At 35.3% G+C, this 15,066-nt stretch overlaps 1 protein-coding gene across 1 annotated transcript in view; it reads left to right on the forward strand.

Annotated features, from left to right (window-relative positions):
* Nucleotides 1–15,066, forward strand: part of LOC140136831 (tubby-related protein 3-like) — a 159,223-nt gene that overhangs the window by 91,346 nt on the left and 52,811 nt on the right. Inside the window, exon 5 of the mRNA XM_072158429.1 lies at nucleotides 3,327–3,589. Within this exon, the coding sequence (XP_072014530.1) occupies nucleotides 3,327–3,589 (263 nt within the window). The remainder of the gene's footprint in view (nucleotides 1–3,326; nucleotides 3,590–15,066) is intronic.

Below are 15,066 nucleotides of genomic sequence, written 5' to 3' on the forward strand. Positions count from 1 at the left end.
ATCCAACAGGTATAAAATATGTAATTGAATAATTCATGATGTAAAGGCAGTTAATTTTTCAAGAACTTTTTAAAAATTAATTTCCTTTTAATTTAGTAAAGTCAACGATAGTTATAGGATAATTTCACCTGTTTTTCACCTGTTAGGAGAATGCTTAATACAACTTAGGGCTCAAGGGTTGACAACGCTTTGTGAATTATAGTTGCAATCATAATATGCTGTATTCATGCAAATAGAGAAACAGATATCGTAGTGCCAACAACTAAATTGTGAAAAACACACCAAAAACAGCAGTAAAGCTGCAGTCAATGACACATGGGACATTAACATAGCATAGATTATGCAGTGTTTGACGCCTCTTTATAATGACATCAGGTATAACAGTACTCAGATTGCCTGCAAAAGGCGCCTTATTGTATTTTTCTTGTGAATTAATGAATAAGTTGATTTAAAGCATAGAGTGTGGATGCCTTTATTTAAGCATTATAAATGAAGCACATTATCAAACAGCTCTAGAGTACAAAGATAATCTCAGCAAACATGTGATGGGTGCCTCAAAGAGTCGCATTGTCATAGTTTTTAGTGTTTTTGATCATTGATTAATATTTAGTTTTTGATATTTTGTTGGTATGGCTTTTGAGTTTGGATTGGGGTGTGTAAGGGTGTGTGAATAATGAGTTTGAAGACGTGGGATGTGTAGGGGCGTGTGTGTGATGTGTTGGGTGTATGTGCGAAGTGAAGAAAGTTTGCATTTACTGTTTGTTGCAGTACTAATTTTGGTAATTGTAGGTCAATTATTTATTGGGGAGGTGATGGGTGTGAGTGTGTGTGAATATGTGGTGTAGTTGTGTAAATGCGAGTGATGAATTGTATGACCGAGCAAGGAAGATTCTTCACATTTGAAGTGTCTTTGTTTCTTTGTTTAAAAATATTGTCAAATTATATTTATATGCCTTATGTATTTTTATCTGTGCAATGTATGTAATTCGGGCTTTGTCTGCAAAATGCATTTTTCTAGTAAACCTGGAATGGAATGGAATGAAATGAAATGAAATCTTTAAGTGGCTATAAGAATGGAATAAAACAGTTTCGTTTCATCACTATTTTCTTAAGGAATATATAAAAGACACCTTTACTGCAATTCTTCAAACTAATGTAAATGGGTAATGTTTTTAAAGGTCATGAATGAGCTAGGCTTGCAGCCAGTGTGTGTTTGCAAGTTATGTAACACTCTGGGTAACACTTATAAATGTAAAGGGGTCATAGCATCAATTTGTTTCCCTTGCTCTCTTTTTCATGTGTATTTCTTATGATGATCCTAAACTAACTTGTGCAGATCATCTCTTCTGTGACATGTGGAACAGACTTCACCCAATTTAAAAAAAATCTATTTTTAGTTACATAATTTTTCATACCACATAAGAATTTAACACCAATGTAACATCCTCACACTTTGAGATGCAACATAATTACTGTAGTCTATTAGATACCAGTTGCTCAGAGCAAGTCATTAAAATGGACTATTCCATTCTGTGGAAGATTTTGGAAATATCTTTCATCTCAGAGGGTGTATGTAATTCAAATGGAGCTGCCTAATGTGTTCATTCCATTTGAAACTCATACTCCCCCTGTGGAAGATATGTTCAAAATCGTCTACAGGGGTAATATGGGAATAGCCCAATCAGACAAAATCTCATTTTATATTTATGGCATCAATTGCTAATTAAATTGAGGAGAGTCCTGACAGTGGTTAAAATGTAGCTCATTAATGCATGTCTATACCAAACTGCCTATTCACCAAAATCAATCTTTATGGATTTGACATATGGACAAAATCAATTTTTGAAACAATTCTTCATGTGATATTTTGATAATGTCGTAAGTGGTCTTGTTCATCAAGCAGTGAATGATGGGGAAATTGATTTCTCTGTATTATTAGAAACAATAGAAATGTGTTATTACTGGTGACCTGGTTGGTAAAAATTTGACTACTAGCAATAGGTCAACGTAGAAGTTGATAAATTAATGTTAGAAATTGTCCCATTCTTAAATATAACAGTAATGACAAAATAATTTGCACGGTCTATAAAATAAACCAATGATTTCAAATGATCTAAGAGCATCAACAGGAATAAAGTTTTAAAAGAGGGCATAGTACTCCCAGCAGAAAAAATTACCTACACAAAATACAGCTTGTTTTCTCATCACATTAATGATCTTCATATTAAAATCTGGGTACCATAACATTTTTTAAATGTACTGAGAACGACCAAATTGTTACCATAAATGGAGCCAAAAAAGTTTGCGTAATATTATGTACCAGCTAGATATTGCTAACAGGCCCCCCCCCCCCATTAGTCTCCACATAAATTCCACACACCCATGTGTCGAAGATTTTACTGTCATCTCAATTCCAGTTGCATCCAGAGGATGATTTAAGTACTTCCCATCATGCACTGTAAAAGTGTTATTACCAGAGTTTCAACTGCCACTTTACTGTTCAAATCCCATTGCATTTTGTGCAAAAGATGTTGTTTTAAAATTGTGTGTGTGTCATTATTACTTGGTCAATTTTAAAACAAAAGTGATGTGTGTATAAAGGATATAATTCACACCTTCTGTAGATAACATAAAATGTGAAATCGACCAGCATATTGAGAGTGTTTTGTATCTATCCAGCTGGAAAGGTTTAATAGTTTTATGTTAAATTCCAGTTCAAAATATATATCGAGTTGAATTTGACACAATTTGGCCTCAGATTAGAACCTGTTGTTTGAAAGTCTTCTCACAGACCCTAGAAAGGGGTCTATGGTCTTCTACACCTTTTCCACTTGTTATAATGTTATGGATGAAAATGGTTTTATTTACAAGGTTCTAAAACAAATCCAATCCAAAATAGGGGATGTTGACATACCTCAATGATGTTTCGTGCTGTAACACAGCACTTTCACAAATCTGGGCATTCAATTTGAGAAAGTGCTGTGTTACAGCACGAAACATTGAGGTATGTCAACATCACTTATTTTATTGGATTTGTTTTAGAACCTTGTAAATAATTTCAATCGGACAATCCTGATGAATCTATTTGAGGATGAAAATGGTTAGTTTTGTAGTAATTTAAACTGTTTTTCCCCTTGCATGTATAGAATGCAAAGTGTCAAATTAATCAACTCCTTAATTGATTAACATGTAAACAGATTATTCCAAATCCATTACGTGAAACTAATTAGTGCATAAATGTTCTCAAACCTGCTGTTTATCTGTAATGGCTTGGTAACTATCCTTACATTGTAACGTTTGCCATTTTTTCTTTTTTCTCTTTTTAGAAACAGAACGCAAATTAAAAGCAATGGGCATCTCGTCCGCCGGACATTACGAGGACCAAGTTGAGGAAATTCAAGTGCCTTCCTCCAACATCACTCCCTCATCTTCTTATATCGGTGGAGGGGATCGCAGCAGCCCACCACCGTACAACCAAGTCACCAGTAGCCTTAGTAGTAGCAATTCCAATATCAATACCAATTTCAGTCCGGGGACTAACTATGGCGGCAGCAGTCAGACATACACCACACCTGTTACATCGCCAGAGGTAAGAGTCACTCACTATGGACCACAATGGCCTCATTCCCAATGGCATAGTTCAATAACCTCAATTAAACAATCATAGTGCAAAATTTGACCTCAAGTTGCAGAGTATGAGAATATTTACCCAAATTTTCAAAGGTCATTCAATGAATGTACAAATATATTGGGGTTAAAGAACTGTGCCCCTGATAGATGAGCATATTGTGGATCCTTGTGAGTTAGGTGAGACAAATGGTTTTGTGACTATTCCCCATTCCAGAAAAATGCAGCGTTCATTTTTTTAGATTAAAAAAGAGTATCTTGTTTTGCCAAATGAAACATAGCTAAATCCTAATTCTTTAGTTAGTTCTAACTGGCAATAAAATCAAATTTTAGTATTTGTGCAATTTGAGGAAATATGGGCCAAAAACGTGAAATTTTGCATGTTTTCTTACAATTTTAGTCACAAAATTCTAAGACTTGGCACAAGTCTTTAGCATTTAAAATCTTGAGTATAGGCTAACACTTAGCTCATAATTTAAATATTTTATGTTATTTTTGATAATCGGTGATGTGATGAAAAAGATTAACAAATGTATTTTCCAAAAATTAGATTAGTCTAATGACACATATTTTTGCCCCTCATTTCCAAAAATTGACCAAACATTAAAATTTGACTTTCACTGCCAGTTAGAACTAACTGAAGAATTCAGATTTAGCTATGTATCATTTGGCAAAGTAGGATAGTATTTTTGAATCCAAAAAAAAATTGTGTTGTGTTTTTCTTGAATAGGAAGTAGTGCACTAATTAGCTAATTAAAACAATAATGACTTGTCGAGGTGATTAATGAAGTGAATTTAAATGTGTCTGCAGAAGTATGGCGTCTATTAATGTGTATTTTGTGTAGTGCATTTGTGCAAAAAGGAAAAGTCCATTTGGAAGAGGGGGTGATTATCAGTAAAAATGATTTATCTTGGAGGGGCAAGTGGTCTCACACACACAGAAAATATCTAAACATCCACCAGAAAGTCGGATCACCCAGGCTTCTGTTCAAGCAAACCAATGAGCTATTCCATTTAAAATCACACTACCCCTGTGGAAGATTTTGGAAATATCTTCCACAGAGGGAGTATGAGTTTCAAATAGAACAGACAGTTGGATAACTTTCATTTGAAATACTCACTCCAGTTGTGGAAGATAATAAGTAAATGCATAATACAGGGGGAGTATAGGTTTCAAAATGATTTACCCTGACTAATTACATTGAAAAACATACTCCCCCTGTGGAAGATATTTCCAAAATCTTAAACAGGGGTAGTGTGGATTTTAAATGGAATAGCCCATTTGGGATTTGGTTGATAACCTATATGTCAGCAAAATAAGTTTTTGCATAACTCACTTTCAGGGAACGTTAGTTATGCAATTTTCGTACTAGCCTGACAATTTCTGATACAATCATGGAAGTCGAGTTAACTACACAAAGCATGCAGGTGTTACGCCATGGTGTTACGACGCTATTATAGCAGCTGGTTTTTGTCTCAGAATCTACTTATTAAATTTTGATGTCAGTTGCAACAAATACATAGTGCTTCAATTAATAATATATTGAGTCCAAATTGAATACGATTGACATCTGACAATCTCTTTAAGTGAATTTATTTTTGTGTACCTTCTCATATGTCCGTGATCATTGGGTGTTTTAGTCATTGTAACAGTAATGGCACTATAAATATATTTCCAAAATATATTTTATCAGTCATAGACTTGATTTCAAATGATGTGTTATGCACACAAAATGGTTTTGACATTTAAATAATTATTCAAAAAATTATTCAACAAACACGTTCTTCATAAAAGCTTCATAAAAATATTCAAAATCATACCAAATTCAACCTCCAAGTTTGATAGTAATGTTGATGGTCACAGTATTGAATTGCTTATATAAAGTTAATCACTTAACGGTAGATTGTCTCCACGCTTGCGGCGCAACGGCGAAAAAAAGCTCTGACATAATTGCCATACTTGAGGTGAACAAAAGTAGAGCAAATGCCATTTTATGATCATTGAACCAATAATCTATCATCAAGGTGAGGCCAACAAAAATAATAAAATCTTGCGTGCACATTAAATTTACCAGAAAAAAGATGATTCACATTTTGTTCGTTGTTTGATTTTTTCCTTCTAGCATAAAGTCTGGATATAATTTACAATAAGGCCAACAAAAAAAATGTTATGTTGCCCTCAAATGGGAAAATGGAAAAGTTAGGTCGTCTGTCGATTGTTTTTTTCCCCCAATTCAAATTTTGTCATTAAAAAAATGCGACCCTGATTTTTCAGCATTTAGGGTCAGTCGCTGAGGGCAACACAACAATTTTTATTGGGGGGGCCCTAAATAAAATTCTGTATCGGAAGCATATGATGGAGATCTTAGTACTTTCAGTCAGTGTACTCTGAAGTACAAAGTACGGACGCGGACGCATACATTGTGCCGAGACCTGCAGCAGAGACGCAGCACTGCGCACTGTTTACGCGCTGTATACGCGCGCGATGTCACTTTGTACTTCAGAGTGGACAAACTGTAGTACTTCATTTACTGTTAAAATACTCTATTTAAAGACAATTCAGGGAAAATGCATACTGCATTACATTTCCAATCACCCATGAAACCAGAGACAAACCACCTTTTGTTTTTGGTCTTATCAAAATGTAAGAGGGCAGCCATTGTATAAACTGTCACAAAGACTTCAATTGGTCAGATAAAAAAAACCAATTACGGAAACAATAATGTGTGTAATTCTACCCCAGGCCTTGACAATCTATTCTAGTAGATTAATGAGCTATTCCATTTAAAATCCACACTACCCCTATGGAAGATTTTGGAAATATCTTCCACAGGGGAAGTATGAATTTCAAGTGGAATGAACATATTAGGCAGTTCCATTTGAATTCCATACACCCTCTGAGAAAGATTCAACTTGAATCTTCCACAGAGGGAGGATGAGTGTCAAATGGAGCTGCTAATGTGTTCATTCCATTTGAAATTCATATTCCACATGTGGAAGATATTTCCAAAATCTTCCACAGGGGTAGTGTGGATTTTAAATGGAAGAGCCCATTGCATGCCTATATAATTCATAGAGCAATTTCCTTTCTGCCATTTACTAAAGCATTAATGTAGTTCATTGGCCTTCCCTACATAAGTAATGCAAAAAATGACAAGATTCCCTGCGATTCTAAAGCTGAATGTACCGTCTTACAGAAACAGCATCATCATGTTGCTATGATGGGACTAGCATGTCCCAATATCAAAGAAAATATGTTATTAGCAGCAACTTTAGTATGACAGCATGATTTGATTTTTACAACTTCCCCCAAATTATTGAAATGAATGAAATATTACTCCCCCAAATTATTGAAATGAAAAAAAAATAACCTTGATTACAATCAACCTGGGCCGGGGAACCCTTTGTCTCATATTTAGACAATGTCAAAGGCACTGTAACTCGATTGTGTAATTAAACTTAAGTACTCTCTGCAGGCTCAAGTTCAAAATGAAGTCATGGATGGAAAAAGAAAGAAAAATTTATTGCTATGGCTGCTTGATCTAATTTTCTGTATTAAATGTCTCCAGGTGCATCAAATCATAGACCTTTCCTTCTGTGTAATACTCTGACTGTACCTATATAAAGAAATTATCCCTGTGGGATTGCTGAGATCGTGCAAGCCATCTCTGCTGGGAATAAAATCCCTGTTAATTCGTCTCGGCTTAAAGATTTGTTGTCTCTGCCTTAGTTGTCACCCTGCAGGTAGTACAGATGGCAGGCATGCAGTGGTAGGTTGCAATTAATGGGCTATTCCATTTAAAATCCACACTACCCCTGTGGAAGATTTTGGAAATATCTTCACAGGGGGAGTATGAATTTCAAATGGAATGAACACATTAGGGAGCTCAATTTGAAATTCAGATTGAATATTTATCAGAGGATGTATGAAATTCAGATGGAGCTGCCTAATGTGTTCATTCCATTTGAAATTCATACTCCCCCTGTGGCAGATATTTCCAAAATCTTCCACAGGGTGAGTGTGTATTTTGAATGGAATAGCCCAATGAGGTCATAAAACTGGTTGTCAGGCAGGGATAAGTAGGGTTTAAGATAGAGTCAGAAGTTTACTGTTTTCTAAAATCCATTTTCCGTGTTGTAATCCGTGTTGTAAAATTTGTAAATCCGTGTTTCATGAATAAAGCTTAAAATGTATAAACAATGATATTAATGTCACAATAAAGTGTTCAATATCGCGATCAATATGCTCTGTTTGGAATATTCTCACGATAATAGGCCGACTGTTACGATGCATCGATGTTTGGAGGGATATAGGGGTTCATGCCTTGGTAATTTACCTTTATTTCGGTATTATTAAACAGTATTTTTATCATAAAAATTGACACACGATGATTGACACAACTCATGATTGGTTTTAACATTTATTTCTCTTATCTTTTAACAATTTTTGTCACGTCATGCAAAAATGTCATTTTCCGTGTTGTACCTCCGATTCCGTGATTTTTTTCCGTTTTCCGTAAAACAGAAAACTTCGGACTCTAGTTTAAGATGCTCTTCTTGTGAAGAGCCTCTCTGAAAACAAGTCTGAATTAACAGTTTAATCTGTCAAAGTCAAAATTTGGTACAAAGGCAGAATTATTACTGTCGTTTTTTTCCCGTTTAATTTGAAATCACTTTATCGTTAACACAATTCTGTAATATTCTTGAGCAGAAAGAACAAAAGTGAGTTTGTTATTTCAACTGGACTACCCACATTATTGAAGCAAATAATTGTGACGCTATATTTACATGTTTTATAACAGTATTGCTGTTAAAAAATAACGATCAGTATAGCGTGTTTGAATGAACAGTGTACACACATAAACATGTGTTACCGACAGACTAAAAATAGGAAACATGTTTCTGAAATGCGTAGTCAATAATGTTATACAGGTCTGTCAGGAGAGATTATCTCAACATCTGACTTCAGGGTACGACAATATTTTGTACAAATAGAAACATTGTTGCAATGCAAGTGTAAACATCACACGTAGTATTCATGACGTACATTGCATAATATTAACCCATGAATCCAGAATTTTTTTTTTTTAAGCATAGTTTGTACTGATGCAATTTCCAGATTGAACGGAATAAATAATATGACATATTTTTCAAGGACTATTAAAAATTGAGGCGATTTTAACAGCAATGTTGCAGTTATTCACTAGAATAGTATGCTTACGAAGTTTCATAATCCCATATGCATTGTGTTTGACCTAATACAATGCTCATCATAATAATACTAATTATAGAGAGTTTGTTCGTACATCTGTCTGCGCGGATGTTTCGCACGAGTAAACAACACAGAGCCACACACTTGTGTGACAGAGACCAGTGGAGCCCGGCAGTGGACATGATAATATGGAAAAGAAAGGACAAGAAGGTACATGGATGGGTCATAGGTACAGGGTTATTTAGGGTATCAGAAATGCCCATATACAGGAGAAAGAAATTGGCAGAAGAAAAGATAGAAAGAGGAAGAACAGTATTATGTCACCTGTTCAGTGACTCTTCCCGTTTTAGTGATCGCTCCCATTTACTCAGCTAGCGGGGGCCCGAATGGAGTACGGGTATCCCGTTAGTTTGAATTATTTGTCAAGAAAACAGAAACTACTGCTGTTCAGTTCTCTGCTGCAGTTTTGTTCTTGGTTTTGTTCTCAATATGGAGGGTTGAGGACCAGAAGGGTATATCTGCAATAGCTGCCAGGTGTCATATTTTTTAAATGTGTACAATATAGACTGCGGAAATTGTTAAATTGTCTATGGGGCAGCTATTGCAGATAGGGCCTTCTGGTCCTTATCTCTAGATATTTTGCTGAGTGGAAAAATGGGCTATTCCATTTGAAATCCACATTCCCCCTGTGGAAGATTTTGGAAATATGTTCCATAGGGGGAGTATGTTTTTCAAATGTAATTGGTCAGGATTAATCATTTTGAAACCCATACTCCCCTGTAATGTATTATGGCTTTATCTATATATTCCACAACTGGAGTGAGTATTGCAAATGGGAGTTACCCAACTGTCTATTCTATTTGAAAGTCATAGTTCCACTGTGGAAGGCACTAGCTAAATCTTCCACAGGGGTAGTGTCGATTTTAATTGGAATAGCCCAATGCCTCTGTGTTTGCTACAACAGCAAAACTTCGGGAAAAATGTTGAACTCTATATGGGCCCTAACCAATGTCTCATATGATATAAAAAATCTCAATAAACGTGTCAGAAAATCAGGGGAGTTGAAGTCGTTGATATAGAAATCCTGTAGACGGTAACATGCTTGAGGAACGAAAACCTGCTAGTCTGGCATGGATTCTGTTTATTCCTCAAAGGCATGGATATATATCTTGTAGTTACACCATCACAAGTTGTGTTCATATTGTCGGACGTACGCCAGGCGGAACTTGGTTGGCGCAAGTTGCTAAGAGTAGCGGTAGGTACTGCCAGGAGTAGTGGCAGTGTGAATGATGGGCAGCATAAGTTCCGCCAGGCGTACATCCACCAGGTGTAAGTTGCAATGTGAACACTGTTACGCCTGGCACAAGGTTTAAGTTTGACCTTTTGTTGGTCAGAACTAAGAAATTACATATCGCGTGGTTGAAAAAGGTCACAGAAACACCGGAAGCGGTAGCTGATGTTTTAGCCGACCAGAAGTGATTGCTTGGTGGTACTGGTCGGCGTAGGCTAGGTGTGGACACACAGTAGGAGTTGAGAAAATATTTGTGAATTTTTATCAATGTTAGCGCTAGTTTACGCTGGTGTAACCCAAAATGTGAACACAACTGTAGTTGCAATACACCTGCACTAGGACCTGAGGTAAAGTTTCACCTTGAAGTGATCTGAATGTCATTTTAATCCTTTGCTTATGGATTTTTTGTATTCTTTTGCCATAGAAACTGTACAATCGTTGACCAATTCTAACAGAAAGTAAACTACCTCAAGAACCACTGGACCAATACTAGATGTTTGTACTGATTTGGATACATTTTCTTGCTAATTGTGAAAATATAAATCCCCACCTCCCCCAATAAAAAATCTTTCTGTTGATCGCACATGCCATTCACTTGGAGAGGGAAAGCTATGTAATCCCAAGGGATATGTACCCTAAATCCACTTGTGTGTGTAGGTGGTGCCATAAGTAATATAAAAAAAGGCTTAAAGGTGAATGTTATGATTTTTCTCTGTTAACCCCATGAGAACTATCTGCCGATTGGCCAAAAAGAAGTTTTCATTATCAATTGGACCAATGAGCAACATTGTTAGAATAATTTCACCACGCAAAAAATTGAGGTGAATTATCTGCAAAGCTCCATTCTGATTGGTGATTGAAGTGAAGATATCATGTAATTGACCAATCAGAGGCAATGTTAGATAGGCAGGGAGTGCTCAGTGGGTTAATACTAGAATATGCATTACTCTAATTGCAAACTTGCACTTATGTATGTCTCTTTGTATGCAAGAATTATTTACTTTCTCCATGTGGGTGTCGACTGTAGACGACTCAATTTCTTTTTAATAAAAAATTTCAGAATTGTAAAGTTTCATGACCATATTTGAATTCAGCATGTAAAATGCATTAAAATGAGTACAAACAAGCCCAGTATTGGTTTAGTGGTTCTTGAGATAGCTCTAGATATTTTGGGAAAATAACTTTTTTATGCTATAAAGCCTATTATACAATGAAAAATTTACTATTGCAGTTGCAGAGAGTGCAATAGTCTTTTGCAGTTGATGCTAAAGATAGCAAAAACAATCAATAGTAACTGGCCAATCAAATTACAAGAATATTTGTGTGAAACATAAAATATAATATGTGCCCCAATACCAAGAAGTATTTGCAGACAAGCTGTAATTACATAAAGAATTCACGTGTGATGGTTCCTATGAATATTAAATCTAGTTCAAGCAGAATGCCAATGTAGACATGAATACTGATAAATTTTCATATTACTTATTTTGAAAAATAAAATTAACCTACATTTGCGGTGTTCCAAAAATATAATTTTGAAGAACTCCAACAAACTGCATGTTTAAGGTGGTACTAGTACACCCCTTGATTAATTTGTGACTATTTTTGCATTTTTCTCAAAAAATAATAACACACTGGTAACAAAAGTTATGAATATTATAGGGGCAAGGAACCCAGTTACTACACTGGAATTTCAGTGACTCAAGACAAGCGGTATGTTATTTATGATAAGAAAAGAGGTACCGCTAGAATGTACCTCTTTTCTTAATTAACATATATAATGAACCACTTGTCTTGAATCACTTAAATTTTAGTGAATTGGATTCCTTGCCCCTATAATATACATAACTTTTTGTTACCAGTGTTTAGTTATTTTTTGAGAAAAATGCAAAATTAGTCACAAAATTTATTAGGGGGTGTAGTACCACCTTAAAACTATCAAAATAACGCCATAACTGTTCCTTTGTGGTCTGGTACTTGGTGTTTAATTCAATATTATGGTAAACATTAACTTCAATGTCCTGATTTTTATCGTCATATGAATATGAAGCGAGAATTTGACGCAAGTGTTATTTGATATTTATGGAGCAATGAACCTAGTTCTAAAATGTGACATAGGCAAACAAATTGAGTACCTATTTTGAGTAAAATTGATTTTTTTTCTCTCTCCATGTTAGTAACTTTGTCATATTAAAGATGCATGCAGGGATTTGTCAAGCCGGAGCATTGTAATATCCATCAGAATTAAGAATTTTTGTCATTTTTGGAACACGCATTTGTGTGATAATAAAACGTTGCAAGTGCAAATAGCAAGTGTGAAAGTAAATCTAATAAAGGCTATTCTGGTTGAAATCCATACACCTCCATATGGAAGACATGTTACTCTCCCATGCAGGGAGTGCGAATTTGAAACATACCTGAATGGGTGATTCCATTTGAAATCTAAACTCTCTGTGTGGGAGATTAAAGTAATTTCTTTCTTAGAGGGTGTATGGATTTCAAGTGGAATAGCCCATTCCTACATTTAAAGGTACAAATATACTTCTATTCAGGCAGTTGAATTTGGAAACTTTGCTTTCAAATAAATGCAAATATTTAATGCAGTAGCAGTCATGAACATTTATTAAAGGGGGGTTACCGGGGATGTATTTCACTAAACTTTTAACCCTTTAAAAGTCCCATTCAGTGATCTGAGCGAAAGTGTTAAATAATGGTTTATAAATTGCTTAAAAGTGAAGGATAAGTCATTCAAATTGTCATTTGGTATTTTTGAAATGAAAAATTTGGCAAAAAACAAAGAAAACAGCAGTATAGAGGCCGTCAGCCTTTCGCCATCTTGTGGGTACAAATGCTACGTGTGTTCATGCGTCGGACACTACGCGCAGGGCGCAGCTTGCCACGCGCAGCTGCTAGCTGTTATCACGCATCATCACGCATGGAGATCGAACGACCATCGCAGCGTGTACCCACAAGATGGCGGCATATGACGTCACGCTGACGGCCTCTATTGATGATGTTGAAGCCCATTCAAATACATGTAGCTAATTTATATACTGTCAGTATATAAATTACAGAATCATGTAAAATGCCTTATTTTGTCTTAAATATATAGCTTTTGGCTGAACCACTAACAGGCTATGTTAGCACATGTGTGAAAATGACAAAGGTACACAAATCTGAATTTTGATGATTTTTACTTTGACAATTATCCGGATGAGCAAATCACGTTACAGTAACTGTGTACAAGATATTTCCAAAATCTTCCACGGCGGTAGTGTGGATTTTAAATGGAATTATGAGGCGAGTGGGGTATGAGGCTATCAATCTGGTCAAGGGGTATCTTTCATGGCAGAAAAGCATGTGCTAGCTATTTTGATCAAATTTACCTTGTGGTCATTTTGTGAAGTAGCGTGATCAGAAAATCGCTGCATATGCATCTTTAAAAACATCATTACTGGTGATAAAAAAAGCCACTTATCCAACATTCCAGTAGCATGAAACAAGACGATTGAACTGTAATTTCGACACATTTTAAAAAGCAATTTCAACATCATCACTTTATTACGTCATTAAAACATTGTCCGTCACATGAATGTCATTGGCATTATGTTTCTAAGTGCTATACCATGACAGTTTCCCCTAAAGCAGAAAGACAAGTCTTTGTTGCGTAACAATTTCAAGATGCCAAATATATTTTATATAACTGCAGGGTATGTGTGTTCGTGGAGGATTATTTATTATTTAATGCTTGCTACAATGAAAGAACGGACTTAGAGAAGTTGCAGTAATAATTAATATATTCACATGGATTTCAAGGCGAGGTGGACAGGTTAAAATACAAGTAGCATATAGCAGAGATCAATTCATTCGCCTATTAAAGATAATTAAAGAGGTTTCTTTGTACTGGATTTATTTATGACCAAGCTTGATAGAATCTTGAAGGACAGTCTGATGTGGGATGATAAATATATCCAGTGTGACCAGAGTCGATTTGTTAAAAGGGTAAAGGTGTTTTTATTCAAAATAAGATGCAAATTAACAAACCACAGCAAATCAAGTGCACAGTTTAAAATCTTTGCATGATAGATTTGAAGAAAAAAAAATCAGACAATGAAATTGCTAGCAAAATCAGTGCACCAATAAAAAATGTGATATAAATTTAATATCATAGTAAGTCAGCCATTTTATTAAAATTTCTATGTTTGATTTCACAAGTAAGTCATGCTCAGAATTTCAGAATCGGTAAACAGAAGTGATTTTTTAACACTGTTGGTAATGAACAAATTTGAACATTCTAAATCAAAATTCATATTCATGACGGATTCTTTTGTACAGAATTTCATCGAATGCGTTGGTGCTCAACTGAAGCTCCACTTAAAGTGCTTAGCATCCACTTTACAATTTTCTCTTCTATTTTATGAGAATGTGTACCAAAAGCCAGGTAGATAGATGGCCTTGGGGATGTTTAGAATTTGTATGACATACAATGTATTGCTGCATTTTTAGTTTGCGGCAGAAGTTGTTATATGCGACCCGATAGATGGACCACTCAATATGTGAAAGCATAAATGTAATTGATTGTTACTATGGGTCAGTGTACACTGGTTTAGGTGATGAAGAAGAAATCTTGATCGAGACTTGAAGATAAATTTGAGTTAGAATAATCTATTTCTTTACACTTTGTAGGTGTACGATTGACTCGGCCTTGTCTTGTTTTTATATTTATTTGTTTGTTTTGTCTATAATTTGAGCTCATCTGATTCTGAGAAAGACCTTGATGTCTGTAAACCACACTGTACGCATGCTTCTTATGTACCTGGCTGGCTGTCTATCTGTGTTTAAATCGAAAGATTAACTATGGAAAATAATATTACCTCTATACTTGAACAGGTTTGGTTTGCATTGCTTATAAGTGTCAGATATATTCTTGTTAAAT

This window comes from Amphiura filiformis, chromosome 17, assembly GCF_039555335.1.
Source record: "Amphiura filiformis chromosome 17, Afil_fr2py, whole genome shotgun sequence".
NCBI lineage: Eukaryota > Metazoa > Echinodermata > Ophiuroidea > Amphilepidida > Amphiuridae > Amphiura > Amphiura filiformis.